This window comes from Oenanthe melanoleuca, chromosome 17, assembly GCF_029582105.1.
Source record: "Oenanthe melanoleuca isolate GR-GAL-2019-014 chromosome 17, OMel1.0, whole genome shotgun sequence".
NCBI classification, from domain to species: domain Eukaryota; kingdom Metazoa; phylum Chordata; class Aves; order Passeriformes; family Muscicapidae; genus Oenanthe; species Oenanthe melanoleuca.
The window spans coordinates 1,645,758-1,664,046 of NC_079350.1; the positions used below are offsets into that span (position 1 = coordinate 1,645,758).

Here is an 18,289-nt window from a genome sequence, read left to right on the forward strand (position 1 = left end):
TTTCAGTGACACATGCAGGAGTAGTGCTGGCAAAAGATGCATTTAGCCTGAATTTCCTCTTCCTTACACTTTTGTCAGTGAAGTTAGTGATTATGTGTCTTTAGTTCATATAATAACTGAGATCATGATTGTATTCTGTGTTCTAGGTCACTGTATATTATTGTCCTGAGCAAAAAGGTCAATATTTGGGAACTCCATGAAACCAATCCTGGCTAATACAGACAGATTTTGTAAGCCTGTCACCACAGAGAAGTGTGCCCATCTGCAAAATGGAAATGACTGTTCTGTTTTGCAAGGGAGATGGCAGTTGGTTATGCTGTTATCAAAATATATATAGTATGTGTTATAAATAAATACGTGTTAAAAATTCCACTTCTGATCTGTGTGAATGGAAGGAGTAAAAGTTATGTGTGCTTGCAACTCAGTCTAGGAGGAGATGCTGCATGTATGTGTTATATATGTGTTGATGTCAGACTAGTTACTGAGGCACATTAATTTCAACTGAGCACAGCCTGTACCCAGCCCAGGAGCTGCTCTAGTGCTCCAGGAATTGTGAGCCAAGGTGGGACTTTACAGGTTCAGAGGAAACCAAAGGTGCCACAGGTACCTTTCCACAAGTGTTGGCTCTGCTTTTTCATGGTGTCAGCACACCAGTAAATGGAATGTTGGAGCTGGCAATGTTAAACACTAGTTTTATAAACAATTGCTATGGTAATTGGCAAATCTTCATAAATGATTTGAAAAGGTCCCCCTTTCCACTGGGGTTTGCTGCTGCTGCACTGGAACATGGGGTGGTTTTGCTGACAAGGTTCCCAAACTCGGAATGCTCCCTGGGAGCTGGGTTTGATGAGTTCAGCATTCACAGGTTGGGTAGCCTGCCATTGCATCCTCCTTCATGGTTGCCTGCTACAAATAACACTGGAAGATATCTCCTTTTTTACATTGACTCCACTGGAGATTCACCTTTCTAACAAAAGTAAACACAAAGCTAAAAAAGAACTGAAATTTCAGATTGCCCTTTATTTTTGTTTACTGCTGAACCCGGTGTGATTGCTGCAGATGGAGCCTTTGAAGTGCAGCCCTGCTGGTGCTGAGCTGTCCCTGGGTTTGCTGTGGCTGGGAGGGGCTGCCCTGCTCACGGGGCTCTGGGCAATCTCACTGCTGAGAGCTTCCCTTCCTTTGCTTAACCTCTGACCTGTGAAAACAAGAGTTAATCAAAAGTTCTGAGGTAGCTAAGAGGAAGGGGAAGTGTTTGGTTACAAATTAAATATGAGCAAGTCATAAGCCATAAATCTTCAGTAGTGCTACCAGTTGTGCTACTTAAGGTCCACACAGTACAGAAAATTTTGTGTTATAAACTCAGTCTGTGTTTCTTTGGAGGGGTGTTTAAAAGCAGCCTTGAGAATTTACTTTCTATAAGAAAAAAAATCCACTTTTTTCCCTTTTTCCTTTTGGCAGACATCTAGAAACAAATTCAGATAACTGTATTTCTTGGGGGATTTTTTAGAATTTTTTCAACTTTAACTGGTCACAGTTTGGTCTATTAAAAGCAGAACTGTTTTATTCTTGAGTAGTCAACACATGGAATAAGTGATGATGTAGGACTATTGAATATGGCAGGATAAATTTGCTTTCTAATGTATCCAGAAATTTAGGGAGGAGAGAGGTCCTGAATTATGTGGTGACGGTGGAGGGGGGGGTTAAAACTGAAGTGAGATTTTCTGCATAATTTATACTATTTTGTGGTGGGTTTGTCTTTGTCTTGCCCCTCTCTTGAGCAAGAGACACACAGATCCCCATGTGTAGTGGAGAGATGAGTTCTGCCTCAAATACCAGCTCATTTGCTCAGATTGCAAAGGGTGACACTGTCCTCAAAATGGGAAGTTATTCTCAAAATAGAAAAAGAAGCAGTTATGATGACATGTAACCCATCATTTGGAAAACGAGGAGTGAATGTTAAAAAAAGGACAATAGGTTCATCAGAGGATCCTGAGGAAGAGGAGGGAAAGCCAGGGAGTCACAAGTATAGCAGAAATGGGCTGTGCCTGTTTCTGTGGGGGGGTTGCTGCTGTTCTGACACTGTGTGAATATGAGACATATCTGGGCTATTTTTATTGGAATCACAGAGCCTCTTTCCTGGGTGCTGAGTAAAAAATGTAAAATTGGTTTGGGCTGGAGTATTCTGGTGGCTGGAGCCTGGAGCTGTGTGCTGTTGGGTGTGTGCTGGTGATAGAGCAAGGCCTGGTGGCTGCAGTGAGTACCCAGCCCTGACAGCACAGCTGGGGGAACTCTGCCCCTGCTTTGGGGTCCCTGGGGAGGTGGAGGCCTGGCAGAACCTGCTTTTGTTTTCCTCTTTTACCAGACATGATACACAGACATTGAAAGCACAGTCATGGTTTTAAGGATTCTCATTTTAACTCTGTAAATGTATTTTTCTGGCCAAGTCCCTGAATGGTTAGGTAGAACTTTTAATGGTGCCTCTGTGGAAGCAGCTTTGGTTTCCCACTGCCAGAGAGCTTTCTGCCTTCCTGCTTTTCTGCCTGCTCAAACTCTTTTGATAGATGCCTTGCACGGATTTGTTTACCAGGTTCTTAATCTCTACTTAGCAGATATGTTTGCAGAGGATTTCTTGTTACTCTTGTAATGGCTTTTAACTCTGCTGAAGTTTATTTAACTAAACAGAAAGAAAGAAACTTATCTTCTACCTAATCCTTCTGGATTGTTTACAATATAATGTCAAACTTAAATGCTGCGTAAAGTGGTAATTGTCTGTCTTTCTGCTCTATTGGAATACACACTTTGTAAAGATGTTTAGAGCATATTAATTTAAACGATAATGCTGTCATATTACATGAAAAGTTAAGTTGCTTATCAGTATATTTTGATAAGCTACTTACATTTTACAGTAGCATTTGCAGGCTTCAAACAAACACTAATGATGGAGTGCCAGTCACTTTGTCTGTCTCATAGAGAGCTTCTCACCTCATTTATCACCAGAGCTGCACAGCCAGGGACCACAGGGCACTCCATTCCTTACAGCTGTCAGGATGTAGTCATATTTTATAAAAACTTTAAATCCTGTCTAACTGTAAAATAGAATCCATTTGCTTCAGAAAGCAGCTGTGATTAAAGAGCATCAGGGAGTGCATCTCTGACTGGCTTTGCATTAGCCACAGCTGAGGGAAATTCCTCGCTGGTGTTGGGAAAGGAATTGAAATCAGCAACTCTGCCATGAAAACAGGGCACAGAATCCTGCCAAAGCTGCAGGGAAAAGGAACATCCTCACTCTCTTTGTGGAATGGAGATGTAGAGTAAATTAAAAAGATGGAATTTTTCTACACATCTCCTTTTTAATTTTGTTTCTTCCTCTCATTTGGAAGTTGAGTGCATATACTGAAGATGAAGTTTCTGTTTTACTGAAGCAAGGGCCAGGCTAAATACAGTGATGAAATGAGATTTTAAAACAATTAAAATCTAAAATACTTACTATTTACTTGTACTTGTACTTACTATACTTACTTGTACTAGGATTCAAAACCAAAATAACTATTTTCTTTTTTTTCTTTTTTTTCTTTTTTTTTTCAGTTACCTCCCGTGGTTTGAAGTCTTTTATAAACTGCTCAATGTCTTGGCAGATTATTCAGCAAAAGGACAGGTATTATTTTAAAATACTGGCCCTCCTTTTCCAATCTCAGTATCAAAAGAGTGAGGGTGAGAGGATGAAAGAATCTGTTTGAAGAAGTGCTTCTATCAGAGATGACCATGTGAATTATTAATCTGCATGATGCAGTGATACAGAAGATCATATTCAGCTTGGCAAGTGCCTCTGAAAAATAAATACACATTTAGTTTTCTTTTTGGAAAAGATAAAGTGCAAGACTGTGGCTGTGGATCTGACCCAAGTCCCTGCAGTCAGCTGTGCTGGCCTTCCTGACTCCCTGAGCTGTGTTCAGCACAGCTCCTGTCATTCTGCACTTCCTGCATTGCACAGTCCCATCAGTCCTGCCAGGGCTCTGATCCAAGTTTGTCATGGGCAGTAAAAGTAGAACTGGTCTTAAAAATGCAAAATGTTTACCCACCCCTCTGTCCTACCCTGCCCTTCTGCCTTGGAGTTTACCTGGTGACAGCAGTGCCTGCTCAGTAGTCCTGGTTTATTCTCCTTCTCATTTCAGGATAGTCAGAGGAGTGAGCTCTTGGAAACATTTCATAAACTTACCATCCCTGAGCCAGGAACCTCTGTTCATCTTGGAGTGGTGAGTGTGGGGGGGAGATGTAAACTAAGGTGTTTAATATTCATTGCATGTCATAGCAGAGGAATGTCAAAAGTAATCCTCTCTCCTGGAGCTTGTACAGGTGGTGTTTTCCTGTGAGGAGCTGTGAAATTCCCTTTTCACAATTGGGGCCCTCTGCTTTCCTCTCCCTAACCTCAGATGTCTTTGAAATGCAGTTGATTGGAGGAAGGCTGTGTGTATTCCCCTGGGAATGTCTCACCATGTCCTCGGTGATGACCTGCGGGAGGTCAGGAGCACCAAGGGACATTTATTGCACACACTTCTGCACAGCTCCTGGCCCTGGGAGCTTGAAGGGGAGCAGGCACTTACCTGTCACAGCAGCCTTGGGAGTATTAACTGCTCATCACATTTTCTGGTTCCTTCTCTTCCTTCCCCCTGCCTCAAAAATCCTCACACAAAAAAGAATTTATTTCGTTTTTATATTTTGTGAGAAAATTAAGCAAAGCACACTGACTATAGATGTGGGATTTCATTGATAGGATTGTGTTTTAATTTCATCTTTTGGGGTTTTTGTCTTCATTTTTGCAGCACAGCCTTGTGCTCCAGGCTGTGGTTAGCACTGCAGATGTTCTTGCTGCTGCTGCCAGCTGAGAGTTCACGTGGACCCTCCTGGGAAGTCTCCCTTGCATTTCCTTTACTCCTCCTAAAGCACTTTCTGGCAAGAAGCAGCTCCTGGCCCTTGCTCCCCCCAGGGCTGGCAGTGCCCAGGGAGCAGCTGAGTGGCCCTGCTGGTCCCAGCTGGCCCTGGACATGTCCCCAGCCCCTCAAAGACCCCTCCTGAGGAGCAGCATTTCAGTTTAGGGGATGAGCTGTCTCCCAGGGCCAGGGGCAGTGGGGATATTCCAGTTTTTTCATACCAGTGGTTCCAAGGAATGCTGCCTGTCTCAGACATTTCATGGGCAATGGAGCAAGAAAGGATAGAAAAAAGCAGCCCAGGGACCGTGTCTTTCTGATTTTGTTTTGGCTGTTTCTGAGCCCACTGCAGGGTCGGAGCGAGGCTGCTTTGTGTGATACAGCTCTGAGTGCTGCTCCTCTGCCTTAGCATTGCATCTTTGCAGCCAAACCAAACCAAACCAAACCAAACCAAACCAAACCAAACCAAACCAAACCAAACCAAACCAAACCAAACCAAATCAGTGATGCATCAGAAAGCTAAACTTGTGTTTCTCATTTAGTGTCTCTGTTCAGTGGAGCTGTGGTCCCCGCCTGCTATTTCAGGTTACAGCCTGATCAGGAAGCACTGAGATGGCTGAGGTTTGTGTGCAAGAGAATTGTGCCAATTGTGGAGCTATGCCAAGGATGGAAAAGCCTTTAAGGCTTCAGCCAGTAATTAATAAGTAGCCCTAAGACAAATTGTGAAAATATTAAAAATTATATGAATTGTATACAAGTCACATTCTCTCCTTTCCAAAGCCCTCACCAAGGATCATGCAAGACACCCGAGATCAGATTGGGAGCTGGAGTGAACCTGGGCTCCTGGAATGTAGACAGTTAAACACATTGAACAATGTAATGGATTCTGAAAATATGAGAGCAATATGGTCTTTCAAAATGTGCTTTTAGGGTGTATAAACCTAGAACTTTTCGATGTTTCTCAGGTAAGCAGCCCTGAAGCTTAGAGGCATTTTCCCAGTACAAGTTCCCCCTTGGCTGGAATGAACCTCTCTGGTGCTGTGGGTCAGAGAAGGCTCTGCCTGCTGCTGCTCCCTGGAGTCCATCCTGCCGTGGGCTGGGGAAAGATAGCTTGAATTACATCCTGCCTTGGAGTGTCCTTGGCATCTGTCACAGCCCCTGCGAGTCTGTCTGTAGCAGCAGCTCTGAAGAACAAAAACATGGAATATAACTTTCGAGGAGCATTTGATACTTTCTATCTTACTGCAATTCCTATTGCCCCAGTGATCTGGGAACCCAGCCTGTGGAATCCAGGACAGAGAACTCAAGCTCGTAGTTGGTAACAAATGTTCTGTCATTTTTACTTAGCTGAGCAACTGCTGTTACTGCTGATACCAATACCAAACAATAAATTTAGATTACTTTTGACATTATTGAAATAATCGATATTTGCTTTTTTGTAGCACTCTTACTTTACTGTGCCTGACACCAGAGAGCTTCCCAGTATACCTGAAAATGTGAGTATTTGGGAGGACCTTTCACTGTATTGTTTCTATTTAATGTCAGCAGCTGCATAGATGATAAATATTGCTCTGTCTGGGACAGGTTTTATTCTGTAAAATACTGAGCATTCAGGACCTGACAATCTGCATGAGTGATTAAAAGCTGAACTGTATGATGGACAGATTGATATGGGTAGAACAGCAGTTGTGCTAATGCTTCACTCTGGAAGAATGACCTGAGAGAGCAGAGGAAGCACTCTGCTTGCTGCATGGCTCCTGAGATTGCCAAGCACACCTGGGCTCTTTAGAGCCACTTTTTGGGAGACTTTTTAAGCCTTGCACAGTCGTGTGTGTTCAGCCTGGCTCAGCTTTCCAGCCAGATGATAAGTCTGTGGGGAGACAATGCTGGCATTTGCTTCTCTTAAATACTCTTTAATGTGCCTCTGCTCTGTCTCAGCCAAACTCCTGTGCCTGACATCTCAGTTTTCCTTCCCGAGCATTTTGCGGTCGGTCTCAGCATCACATTCTCCAGTTGATGGCATGAAAGAAAAAAGGGAATCATCAAGACATTCCATCTCATTTGTGGGTGATTTGTATAGCAGATAGCATTTGGGGCTTTTTGTTTGCCTTTCAAAATACTGTTGCTGGTTTTTCTGTGTTGCAGACTCTTCATACTGACACATATGCTGACAGGAAATTTAATAGATGTGCTCCTTCTGAGGTCCTTTATTTTTGTACAAATATGATACACTGGGTGTAATTCAGGAATAAATTCCTGAGTCTAAACCAGCCATCAAATCTTGTCCTAGTTCATAGAATCATAAAATCCCAGAATGATTTGGTTGGAAGGGACCTTAAAGCCCATCCAGTGCCACCCCCTGCCATGGGCAGTGACAGCTTCCACTATGCCAGGATTGTGTAATTTCTTAGGAGGTTTTTATCTGTCTGTTAAAGCAACTTTCCTGTGGAAGTGGAGCATATTAGGGAATAATACAAGCAGATTAAATGGTCATAAGTCTGGTGTATTTTAATCAATTGATCTGATTTATTAAAAATTCCACATATCTTAGTGGGCATTGCATTTAAACCCATATTAGCAAAAGTTTTAGTGGTGCCAAACTTCGAAGTTGGATGTGATGATGAATGGCAAGCTGCAGAGAACTCTGTTTGGAGTGTTAACAAACTCTTGGAACTACCTGGTGTCACATCAATGTGTTTAATGACTCACAGAACCATTTAGCATGGGCACTTTTCTGTAACTCATTCCCTGCTGCAGGAGATGTGAGTTGTCTGAGGGATGTGTAAATGCAGAATCACTTCAGAAATAAATGGGGTTGGTTGCAGGAAATACAGTGCAAGGCTGAAGTTCCTGGTACTAGCTGTTGTGTTTTAGAAGTAGTAGGTGAGAGGCTGGAATGATGGCATTTTCTTGGGGATGATGTCCTGTGTGTTTTTGTATCACTGGGTCCATCTTCCTCTTCAGATGATGGTGGAAGAGAAGTGGATGATTTTTAATCTCAGAAGTCATGTAGCCAGTGTGTGTTTATTGATATTAGATAGTGTACAATCAGATGGATGATTGATCTGGAATTGAATTTTCAAAGGAGTGTGAGGGAGTTTTGTGGTGCTCTTGGTGAATTTTGAGAGGGGTGGGGATACCTGTTCTGAAAATCCCCCTTTTTACTGCCCCAAGAAAGGTTTAAATCCTAGGAAGCAAAATACATAACAATTACCCTGCAAACTGGAACGCTTTCATTTGTATTTATTTAACTCATTCATGGTTTTGTCACTTACGAGACATGTCTTTCAAAATACATGTGTAAGTCCCAATTTCAGCTTCAGAGCTGACAGCTTTCTTATAAATACAACTTCGAGGGAACACGTGAATCTCCTCAGTACCAATACATTTCCATGCAGCCCACATGGTTCCCAGGTGTCCTTGGCAAATCTCGGAGACCAGACAAGACTGAAACCTTATAAATCTTTCCATCTGAAGGTACATTTGTGTGTCATGTCATCACAATAAACTCGATGAAAGAACAATTGCAAATCAAGTCCCCACTTCTATTTTTCTCTTGCACTGGAGGCTGTTGCCTCCCAAACAGATCCGTGTGGAGCAAGGCTGCATCCTGGGGCTGCATGCAGGGATTGTGTGCCGCTTTTGCTGTGCCCCTGAGTTGGGTAGCATCAAAGGGAGTTCAGGGCTCCTTAAAAATTCTTTTAGTTCCCACTATTTGCAGGAATTGTGTCGTCACGCACTGTGTTTTGGCGTAGTGGAAGGGCGGGTGAGAGGGGGAAGAAGAGCCGTAGAGAAGACAGCTTATGTTTAGACAAAAATATCATGTTAATCAGCACAGATGGGATGAGAAATACAGAAAAAGTACATGATAGTTTAATAGGTTTTTGGCAAAATGTGTTGGCTTTTTTTTTTCTCCTTTGACTGTACCTGTCTGTGGCTCCAGCTCTGCTGTAACAAAGACCTGAATGATTGTTTTATTTTACATGTTTGAAGCCAACCATAATGAGCTCAGTTTTTATCCCTCTACATACTGGTACCAAAGTCTCCCAAATACAATGCTTAATTTTCCTTCAGTTCTTTGTGTTTGGATGGCAAGCTGGGGAACATATTTTTGCACAGTATGAAGCATCTTGGCAGACTTCTCAGGCCAAGTATCTTGGATCTGTCAAAAGTGCTAATAGGCTTTGTTGAGCTTCTTTAAGTTTCTAAATCATATTTGCTTTTTGCTTTTCTGCACTTTTTTATTTAAGGATGATTAAGATTGCACTTGAATTCATGACTAATCTAATTTTGCTCTCACATGTGCTTTTTGTATAAGGCTGTCTTCATCCTATAGCAACCCTTTAATATCTGTAAGGAGCTATTTGGAAACAAATTCCCTAATTCAGCATTTTTGGGTATTACCTTTTCCTCCACCTCTCCTTTTTTCTTTAATTTTTATTTTTTAAGAAGTGAAGTGCTCAGAGAGAATGCCCTTCCTCCTTCCTCAGCCTCCCCAGGGAAGTGCTCCTCTCTCCCTCCCAGGGATGTCTGAAGTGAGGGGCTCGGTTCAGACAGCTGAGTTGGTGTGTGTGAAATGCCCAGATGTGTTCCCAGTAGTCAGAATTGTTTTAGCACAGGCTGAGCTCAAAAATGAATTTGCTGTATTAGAACTGGTCTCTGAGAGCTGCTTGTAGTTTTGGCATGTGAGTTTTTGGTACTTTATCAGGCAGCTTTGAAGCCTCTGTAAAAGTGACAGAACATTTTTTTTTCTCAGAAAAAAATGTATTCAAAAAGCTGTGTGTGAAACATCATCACTTTTATTACTCCAAGACCCAGCTCCCCAAAACTTTGTGGAGAGATACTGCAATTAGAAGGGCTTCTGCCATAAGATCCTGCTTTCTTTTGTTAAGCCCCGTACTGCATGTAGCACAATAGAAGGATGAAATCGCTTTGGTTTGAGTTTTTTTTTTGTTTGGTGGTTTTTTTTTGGTGGTTTTTTTTTGGTTGTTTTTTTTTTTTTTTTGTTTTTGTTTTTTTTTTGTTTTTTTTTTTTTTTTTTTTTTGGTTTTTTGTTTGTTTGTTTTTGGTTTTTTTGTTTTTTTGTTTTTTTTTTTTGGTTGTTTTTTTTTTTTTGGTTATTTTTTTTGTTAGGACACTTGGTTTTGTAATATCATGAGTCAAAAATGATTTTTCTCTCTCCCCAGAGAAATCTGACAGAGTATTTTGTAGCAGTTGATGTCAACAACATGCTGCATCTCTACGCCAGTATGCTGTACGAGCGCCGCATCCTCATTTGCTGTAGTAAGCTGAGCACTGTAAGTAAAATGCACAACAATTCCTTCTATTCACAGTAGTTAATTGTTTTTTTAATTGCAATCATATATAGGAAATTAACTGATCTCCAGGTCCATCTTTCAACCTCAGTTATGCAGCTCCAGCTCAATTCTGTGCCTTATGTGAGGATTTTGTGCAACTTCTGTTGGCCCCCAATGTTCAAAAGAATTTTTTGGATACAGGGATTTTGGTGGCTGTTTGGTTCACAAATATTCAAAGACTTATGCCATAGTGAAGTCCTTTATTCAGAATTTACTTGACAGGAAAAAAAAAAAAAGATAAATGACACTGTCAAATGGATGTTCCAGTGACCTCTTTGGGATGGACCAGAGGAGTGGGCTAAAGTACATTGACAATTCACAGTTTTGCAGTTGTGTTTGATAAGGTTTACTCTTAATGCTCCTTAGGCTCCATCAAGTGTCTGAGAGATGAAAGCTGCTGAATATTCTACTCTCTTCTAAAAATGGCTGGAGATCAAAACAAGCACAGGGCTTGATTCAGTTCAAAGTTCTGTGTTATGCATTTCAAGGTTTAGCAGTCAATAAGATTGTGATTTTCTTTATGAAAGCAAATGCTCAGTGGTCATTGTGTTTGCTCTGTAAATGGCTATTGATTGCTTTCCTTTGTGAGTGCTGAAGATGGTTTAACTAATTTTGGTTTCTAGTGCTGTGGGCTGAGCACTCGAGCAGTTCTGGCTGAAGTACAGCTGCCATTTCCATTTCCTGGGGCTGTAACTGTGTCTGGCTATACCACCAGACCTGATTTGGTGCTTGAGATTCAAACTGCTCCATGGCACTGGGAGTGCTCTGCAAGGCTGGGATGATGTCCACAAACCCTCCTAGGGATGCTCTGTCAGCACAGAGCAGAGAAATGAGAGGAGTAAGACCTCAGACTTAATCGCAGAGTAGCTATTACAGTATCATTTTGGAAGGTAAGCGAAAGGAGAATTATAATAGCCTCTGGCATCTAATAACAATTATTAATAATGTTTACAATCAATCCCACATTTACCTGAAAGCATTTAAGTATTATTAAGTTTAATGCCATAGAAAACTTGTAAAGTCTTAACTTCTCTATCTACCACATGTTCTATGTCCTCACTACTAAAATAAGGAAAATTCTGTCCAAGTCTGGTAATGGAATAAAATGAAGGAGAGGTGTTTATTTCAGCAACCTACGGAATGAAAAGAACAGTAAATGATTAGAGAGGAGGGAAGAAGAGAAGGGCTGCCCAAAGCATTTCAGAGGTTGTGTGGTTGGTTGGTTTAATCTCTCCCTTTGTGACAGAGCCTGGGAAGAGGAATTACTTACCTGTCACTGTGCCTTTCTTAATGAGCCAGTTCACAAGTGGGGCTGGGTTTTTTTCCTCTCTTTCTGCTATTTCTCTTCCTTTTGCCTCTGTCCAAGATAAAAGCACGTCTGGTTCTTGGGAGGGAGGGGTATTCATACTGTGTGTTCTTAGCTTACAAGTTTCTCTATAAACTGCTGGCAGGTTGGAGTGACAGTGTAAGGCAGGTTTGAGGAGCTGGGCCCGAGCCAGCGGTTGCCGCTCGCCGTTCCAGCCCAGGAACATTCTCTGCTCTCAGCCTGTGCTTGGCAGTGCCAAGACCTTGTCCCTGGAAAGGAACCAAACCCCCCATTCCCAAGTGCAGCCTGCCTGGGGGGCTGCTCAGGGGCTGCTGCCTTTGTTTGCAGCTTTTAACTTTTTAACACAAAAGTGGAAAGAATCTCTTTGCAGTTCATTTCTGTTAGCATTGGGAGACACACTTCAGACTTAGGGCTTGGATTTAATACCAGGTAAGGAAGAGAAAACAAAACCACTCTGGGTAGAAAGGCTTTTATAGTGGAATGAATTCTGTGCTACAATACATAATCTCAGATTCAGATTTTGATTTTAAATGTCCTTATATCTTTAAGTTGAGTAAGACTTAGAGGTAACTGATCAAAGCTGTGTTTGTTAGCTATTTATAAACCATGTGTACTGAACCTATGGAGAAATTATAGATGTTTGCTTGGATTTTCTTCTCCTCTACAAAGAGAAATGCAGATAATTTCTCAAAATGTTAAAACAGTTATTCCTGTTAAATTTTATTATGTATTCTGTGATCTAACTCCTCAAGAAAATGATGACTCCCCTGTGCCTGGCAGAAGCTTACCTGCTGGTTGGAGCATGCTGCTGCAGAAATGAAACCAGAGCTCTCCTTGCATCCAGAATTATCTTTTCCTTTAGGATTTGCTGCCTGGCCACCCCAAGGTGTTTCCTGGCTGGGAGCAGGGCAGCAGCACGCTGGCTCTCACTGTAAGGTGTCTCACATGAAGCTCTGAAATGACTTAAACTTGGGGATTTCAGGATGTTTCTGTCTGGCTCCATCGTACTAAGGTGGATTTCTTTGATTGATTTTTCTGATTTTTGGAGTTTTAGCACAAAGGAAAGAATGCCATTGTGACATAGATGCTGCTTTGATCCTGAAGCAGAGCTTCTCATGCTGTTTCTGCCATGGCACAGGGAGCTCTGACACAACCTCTTATTCCCTGGCTGAGGTCTGATGGGCCTCAGGGCTCTGAGAGTGAAGAATTAGAACAACATATGAACAGTTTGATACCCCACCTGTGCTGAATTAATGTTGTGATTTGTCTTTGCTTGGTTTGATCTCGGACACCTTCAGGCCACACAGGGCCCTCAGTCCCTTGGAGTTTTTCTCCTCAGGACTTGTCAGCAGTGCTGTCCCTGCTTCCCCCAGAAGGCATTCAATGCTCAATTTCCTCCTGCATTCTGAGGACTGGGAGCATTTGTTAAGAGTTGTGTTCAACACATCTTTCACAAGTGAAGCTCAGTGCACTGCTTGTGCTGGGTGTCCCTGGAGATGAAAGAACACTGACCTGGGAACCTGGGCAGGTGGATGTGACTCTTCCCTGTCACCTCCGAGTCTGCCTTGGATGTGTCTGTGTGAGTGCTCAGATTTATTTGTTTATTTTATTGCCCCAAATGCTCATATCCTTTTCTTACAGTATTTCACGTGTAACTTCTGCTGAGATTGGCTTATTGAGCATTCCACCTGCTCCATATTAATATTCTTGGTGAATGTGACAAATACCCTGCTTATCTTCTTTTCCAAATTAACAATTATTGTTTGAAATAGAATTGAGAGCAATAATTTCCTCTGCGAGGATTCTCCCCATGGCTTCACTGGCACTTGCCTTTGCTATTTCAGTAACTGTCACACCAAAACTCTTCTGCGTGAGCTTTTAACAATATAACCGAGCAGTCAGTGGATCAGATGATTAGGTGAAGGGCAGTTAGATAAAATTCCCTTTTAAATCATCAAGATTTACACTGAGTTTAGTGTACTGTGTTTTTAAGAAATGCATGCCACTGTTTTTTCAGTTGGTGTTATCATTTCAGAGCAGTTTTATGATATTTAATGGATAGTAATTTCCAGATTGGCCATTACTATTTCTTCATTCCCTCTGTGTTTTTATTTCCATGTTTCTGTTGCTTTGTACAGTGCTGGGTGTTCTTTGCAGGCTGGGTTTGTTGAGTGAATCATGTTCTCAGATGCTCACCAAGTCAGGTGGATGGCAGCCACTCTGCTCCCTTGAGACCTTTGTTTTTGCCAGCAGTGCTGTATATTTTCTGATAAAGCATTGATAGGAAAGCAGAATTGATTCTTTACTTTCTTGTCTCCAAGTTTACCATTTGAGGCTTGGGGTTTCTCTCATTGATGCAGTGGTTTCTGTGTGTTTCAGTTAACTGCCTGTATCCATGGGTCTGCAGCCATGCTCTACCCGATGTTCTGGCAGCACGTTTACATTCCTGTCCTGCCCCCACATCTCCTGGACTACTGCTGGTAAGGCCATGTGTGCGTGTGCCCTGTGTGTGTTCTGGGGGTGTGTGTCTGTCCCTCAGACCCACTGCCCTGGGCACATGTGCTGGAGTGAGTCTGAAGCCTCTACTCATGCAGCTGCCCCTGGGGATCCAGGATAACCAGCAGTGAGCAAAGGCCTGGAAACCAAACTGTGCAGCTTTAAAGGAAGTTTGCTCCTGTGCAGCTGATTTAAATGTTGTGTGTGCCTGCGTGGGGGAACAGGATTCTAAAGATTATCTCCTGTGGAAATGAGCCTTCCCTGGCTCCCTGCACAGGAAGGGCAGGTCCCAGTCATTTGCAGTGCCAGCAGGTGCCTTTCCCTGGATAATGGGCTTCTCATGTGTAATTAACACTTGGAGAGGCTGCCCAGCTCCCCTCAGGTAGCTGCTGCTCCAGGGCTCAGTGCAGGCTTTGCCTTCAGAGATCACTTATTCATGGACTTCCCGACAAAGGCAGGGACAGGGGCCCGCTCTGAGGGTGGGAAAGCAAACCCTGGGGCAGGAGAGAGAGGCAGGAGTCACTGAGCATCTCTGTGGGGATTCTTTTGTGGCCAACACCGGCCATGGCAGGAGGGAGCCAGGCTGTGTGCAAAGAATGATTTCAAAATGTTCAACTGGTAGGCAGCTCACAAATGCAACAACTGATTTCCTTACCCAGCCAGGAACTTTAAATTGGAAAGGTAACTACACGCTCTGTCATTGTTTGAGTGAGTCAATTTAGCAACAATTTGTGTGCCATAAAAAATTTCCCAAAATAGAGTCCACCATCTATTTTGTAACTGTGTGAACTTGGAGATGCCATTTTTGCCTGGCAGGACTGAGCAATCAGCTCCCTGCTCCCTGCTTTAAAGCAGTATTTCTGCTTCCTGGTGTCTGCCTCTAAAAGGAAATGACCTGACATTATTTAAAATAGAAGAGTTCTATTTCTTTTTAATTATTGTCTGGTTATTTCTTTTGCAAATATGACATAAGAATTTTAGAGACCTGAACTGGAAACAAAACTTGAGCAATGAGAATTCTTCACTTCTTATGAATACTGAATATCTTGTTCATTCAGTTGGCTGTGCTTGTTTACTGACTGTGCTGTGATGTTTTGAAGTTTCTCCTGCTCTTTTGAAACTCACAGAAGGATGGATAGTGTGTCACTCAAGATCTTTGAAAGTTTTTTTGAAAAAAGTATATTTCACCTGTGATTATTTGCCTTTTGCTTCCCGTTTCCCTCTTGAAAGGGTTTTCTTAAACTTAATATTTCTGTTCTCTGCATTCGTCCCTGATGTACCTTCCCTCAGAACTGCAAATGCTGAAAGGTTGTGTCTTCCCAATGTTTGTTCTCAATGCACTTGCTCTGTAGTGGGGATGCTGACTCAGTGCTGCTGCTGGATCCTCGTGGGTCTGGAATGACTTCAGTCATCTCATCCCTGTCATGTAAATCGTTGAGGACAGGGAGCAGGAGGGAAAGCAAGGAGAAGAGTGCTATCTTTTATTTTTATTTTTCAATTAGGCACCACTCTTCAATGTATTTTCAGCCCAGGGAAACATTTTGGGTGCACGAGACTGAAATACTGTCCCTAGATTCCATACCTTAGTTCACAATTGCTTGTTCCTTTGAATACAGAGCAACAGAGGAAGTCAGAAGCACAGCTGCACTGCTGGTGGCTGGTTTGGGGCTGCTTGCTTGGGTTTTGTTTGTTCAGAGCACGAGCCAGCAGGTGCCAGAAGTCCTGGGTAGTGAAGTGCTGCCACAAAGCATCGACAGTCAGGCACACAGAACTGTTTGAATTTGGCCAGACCTTATCCATCTATTTTATTGGGAATTTAAGCATGTGGTGATGTGAAAGAAGCAGTGCATCAATTTTCCTCGCTACTTTTCTCACTTTGTTTTCTGTGTGCCATAAAACCACTCCCACTGTGGCTGTTTGCTTCCTTCTTGCTCTCAGTTTAAAATGAGCCCTTAGAAAAGCCTGGCTTTGCTGAGCTGGGATACAGCTGAGTGTGTGCTGAGCCCCAGAGCTGCGTCACCAGGAGAAACACTACATTTTGTAGGGTGATTACAACAGTCTTTTCTATCAGACAGACAGCTTAGCGGCCAACATGAAGAAATTCTGAGAGCACCCTGGCACAGCTGCTGAACAAACACTTCCGTTGGGGCAGTTTGCCCTTTTTCCAGGAGTCTTTTTTAGCCCCATTCTCCTTTTTCTAAATCTGCAAATAGTCAATGTGCTCCTCGAGTAGGTGGAGATGGAGCTGGAGTCCTCCTGCTACTGAGAAACAAAGATTCCTGCCCAGGGAGCTCTCAGTGGGCACTGCTACTGAGCCTGGCACACCTGGGCACTCATAAAGCCTCTTGGAGCTCTCTCCTGGTGTCAGAGCTCTGCCTTCTCTGCATCCTTCCCATTTATGCAGTCAGGTTTCTAATTTGCATCAATTACCCCAATAAATTTTGGGTGGAATTCTGTTGCATTTCAATGAAGAATCTGAAGAGCAATCAGGAGACTGTCCTGGAGAGGGGAGTACCAGTGGTGGGAGACAGGCAGCCCTTAAGTCAATATTTGTAGAGCAAGTCATGAATGTAGTAAATGTGCTCTCATCCATTTTCCTGGAACAATGAAGCAAAATGGTGAAATCCCTGTGTAGCTGTAAATAGGAACCTTTTGGAGATCCTTGGGCTTTTACATTACTTTCCTGGTGAATTGCAGTATTTTTTACGGCTGGGCTTTTTTCACTTAAGAAGAAATGTCCCTCTATTTCACCTGCTTCTCTTCCAATTAGTAGTTGCCCACCTCTTGGGAGCATAATTAAGAGGTCTCTAGTTTGCCTAAGGAAACGAATTAAAGAAATTGTAAAAATGCAACTGTAATAAATAGGCAATATATAGCCATTATGTCCCCAAAATCCATATTCATGCTTATGCATTGCTACTTTAATGATTTGATATTTACCTGTGTAACTCATTTGATTATAAATAAGGCTGATTGCCTTGGGAGCCAGCATAGCACAGGAGGAGTAATGACCCCTCTCTTTGTTCCAAAAGGCTCATGCAGGCACGTTGTTTGAGCAGTAAATACATGTGGTAGAAACTGATACTTCTTAATTTTGCACTTAATGGCTATTGGCTGCCGGCAAACAACTTTGAGTAATTAGTAGCTGTGGCTGTAAGAAGCCCCAGGACTGATGAAGTGTCAAGCAGTGGGGAAGGCCTGCTCTGAAGAGCAGTCTTTAATCTGCCAGGGCTCCCAGAAGGATTAAAGGTTGTGCCGAGTGTTTCTGCCCTTTATACAAGGGATGTGTCTTGCTGAACTTCACTTGGAAGTCTTGCAAGTACAAATCTACCCTGATGAAATATTAAAAACTGCTGGAGTGCTGCAGGTCTCGGGACCTGCATGGCAGTGAGGAAGGACTGTTTGAATGTGCCCTGGCTGGGGAGGGGGACACACCACATTCCCTGCACAGGATGCTAAAGCTCTGCTTAAATAATGGCCTATGATTAACTCATGGTCAAGAGAAATGGTGATAAAAGCAATTTATGAAGCCAGACATGAACTTTGGGCATTTACTTTTAGGTGTGTTTCCTATTCAGTCATATTGATGAGTGATGATGGAAGAATAGAATCTCTCTGGTAGATTTTATTGGAAATATTTATGCTCTGTACCAGAATTACGTTTTATTGAGGTTATTCATGTAGTCCCTGTAATTATTTTATGTGCTGTATTGCCATTACATGTAATGTTTGTCACTTCAGAATTGAAAAGATGAGCATCCAAAACTGATCCATGTGTCTTAAGCTATATCTTTTCTTCCTGCCTTTGGAGGTGTTAATAAATGGCTGTTTTTCAGGAATACTGCACTCTTCCTGCTTCCTTTCATTACATTAGCCAAGGTTCCACGAGATGAGACATTTGCAGCTAAGACTTCCTGCCGTGGTCCCGGCTCCGTAGGGTGGGAGTGAAGCTGTGCCGTTGCTGGAAGTCCTTAATTGGAACCACATTGGTGCTGGTGGCACTGGAGGGGCTGGAGCAGCCAGAGCCAGAGCAGGCTTCATTCCCTCAGTACAAAATTCCTGGCTGCTCTCTTGCCCCTGGGCTGTGGCCACTGGAGCTGAGGAGATGGCATTTGTCACAAATCAGACGTGTCTGTGACAAAGCGGTGCTCAGCTGAGCCCCCCTCGTGTGTCCTGGGGAGCAG

General features: G+C 42.8%; 1 protein-coding gene across 9 annotated transcripts in view; it reads left to right on the top strand.

The window, feature by feature from the left end:
- Positions 1 to 18,289, top strand: part of DENND1A (DENN domain containing 1A) — a 149,727-nt gene that overhangs the window by 59,891 nt on the left and 71,547 nt on the right. For all 9 annotated transcript variants that reach the window (XM_056505450.1, XM_056505455.1, XM_056505459.1 and 6 more), the window contains 5 exons: positions 3,586 to 3,655; positions 4,173 to 4,253; positions 6,368 to 6,421; positions 10,112 to 10,222; positions 13,989 to 14,089. In XM_056505450.1, the coding sequence (XP_056361425.1) occupies positions 3,586 to 3,655; positions 4,173 to 4,253; positions 6,368 to 6,421; positions 10,112 to 10,222; positions 13,989 to 14,089 (417 nt within the window). The remainder of the gene's footprint in view (positions 1 to 3,585; positions 3,656 to 4,172; positions 4,254 to 6,367; positions 6,422 to 10,111; positions 10,223 to 13,988; positions 14,090 to 18,289) is intronic.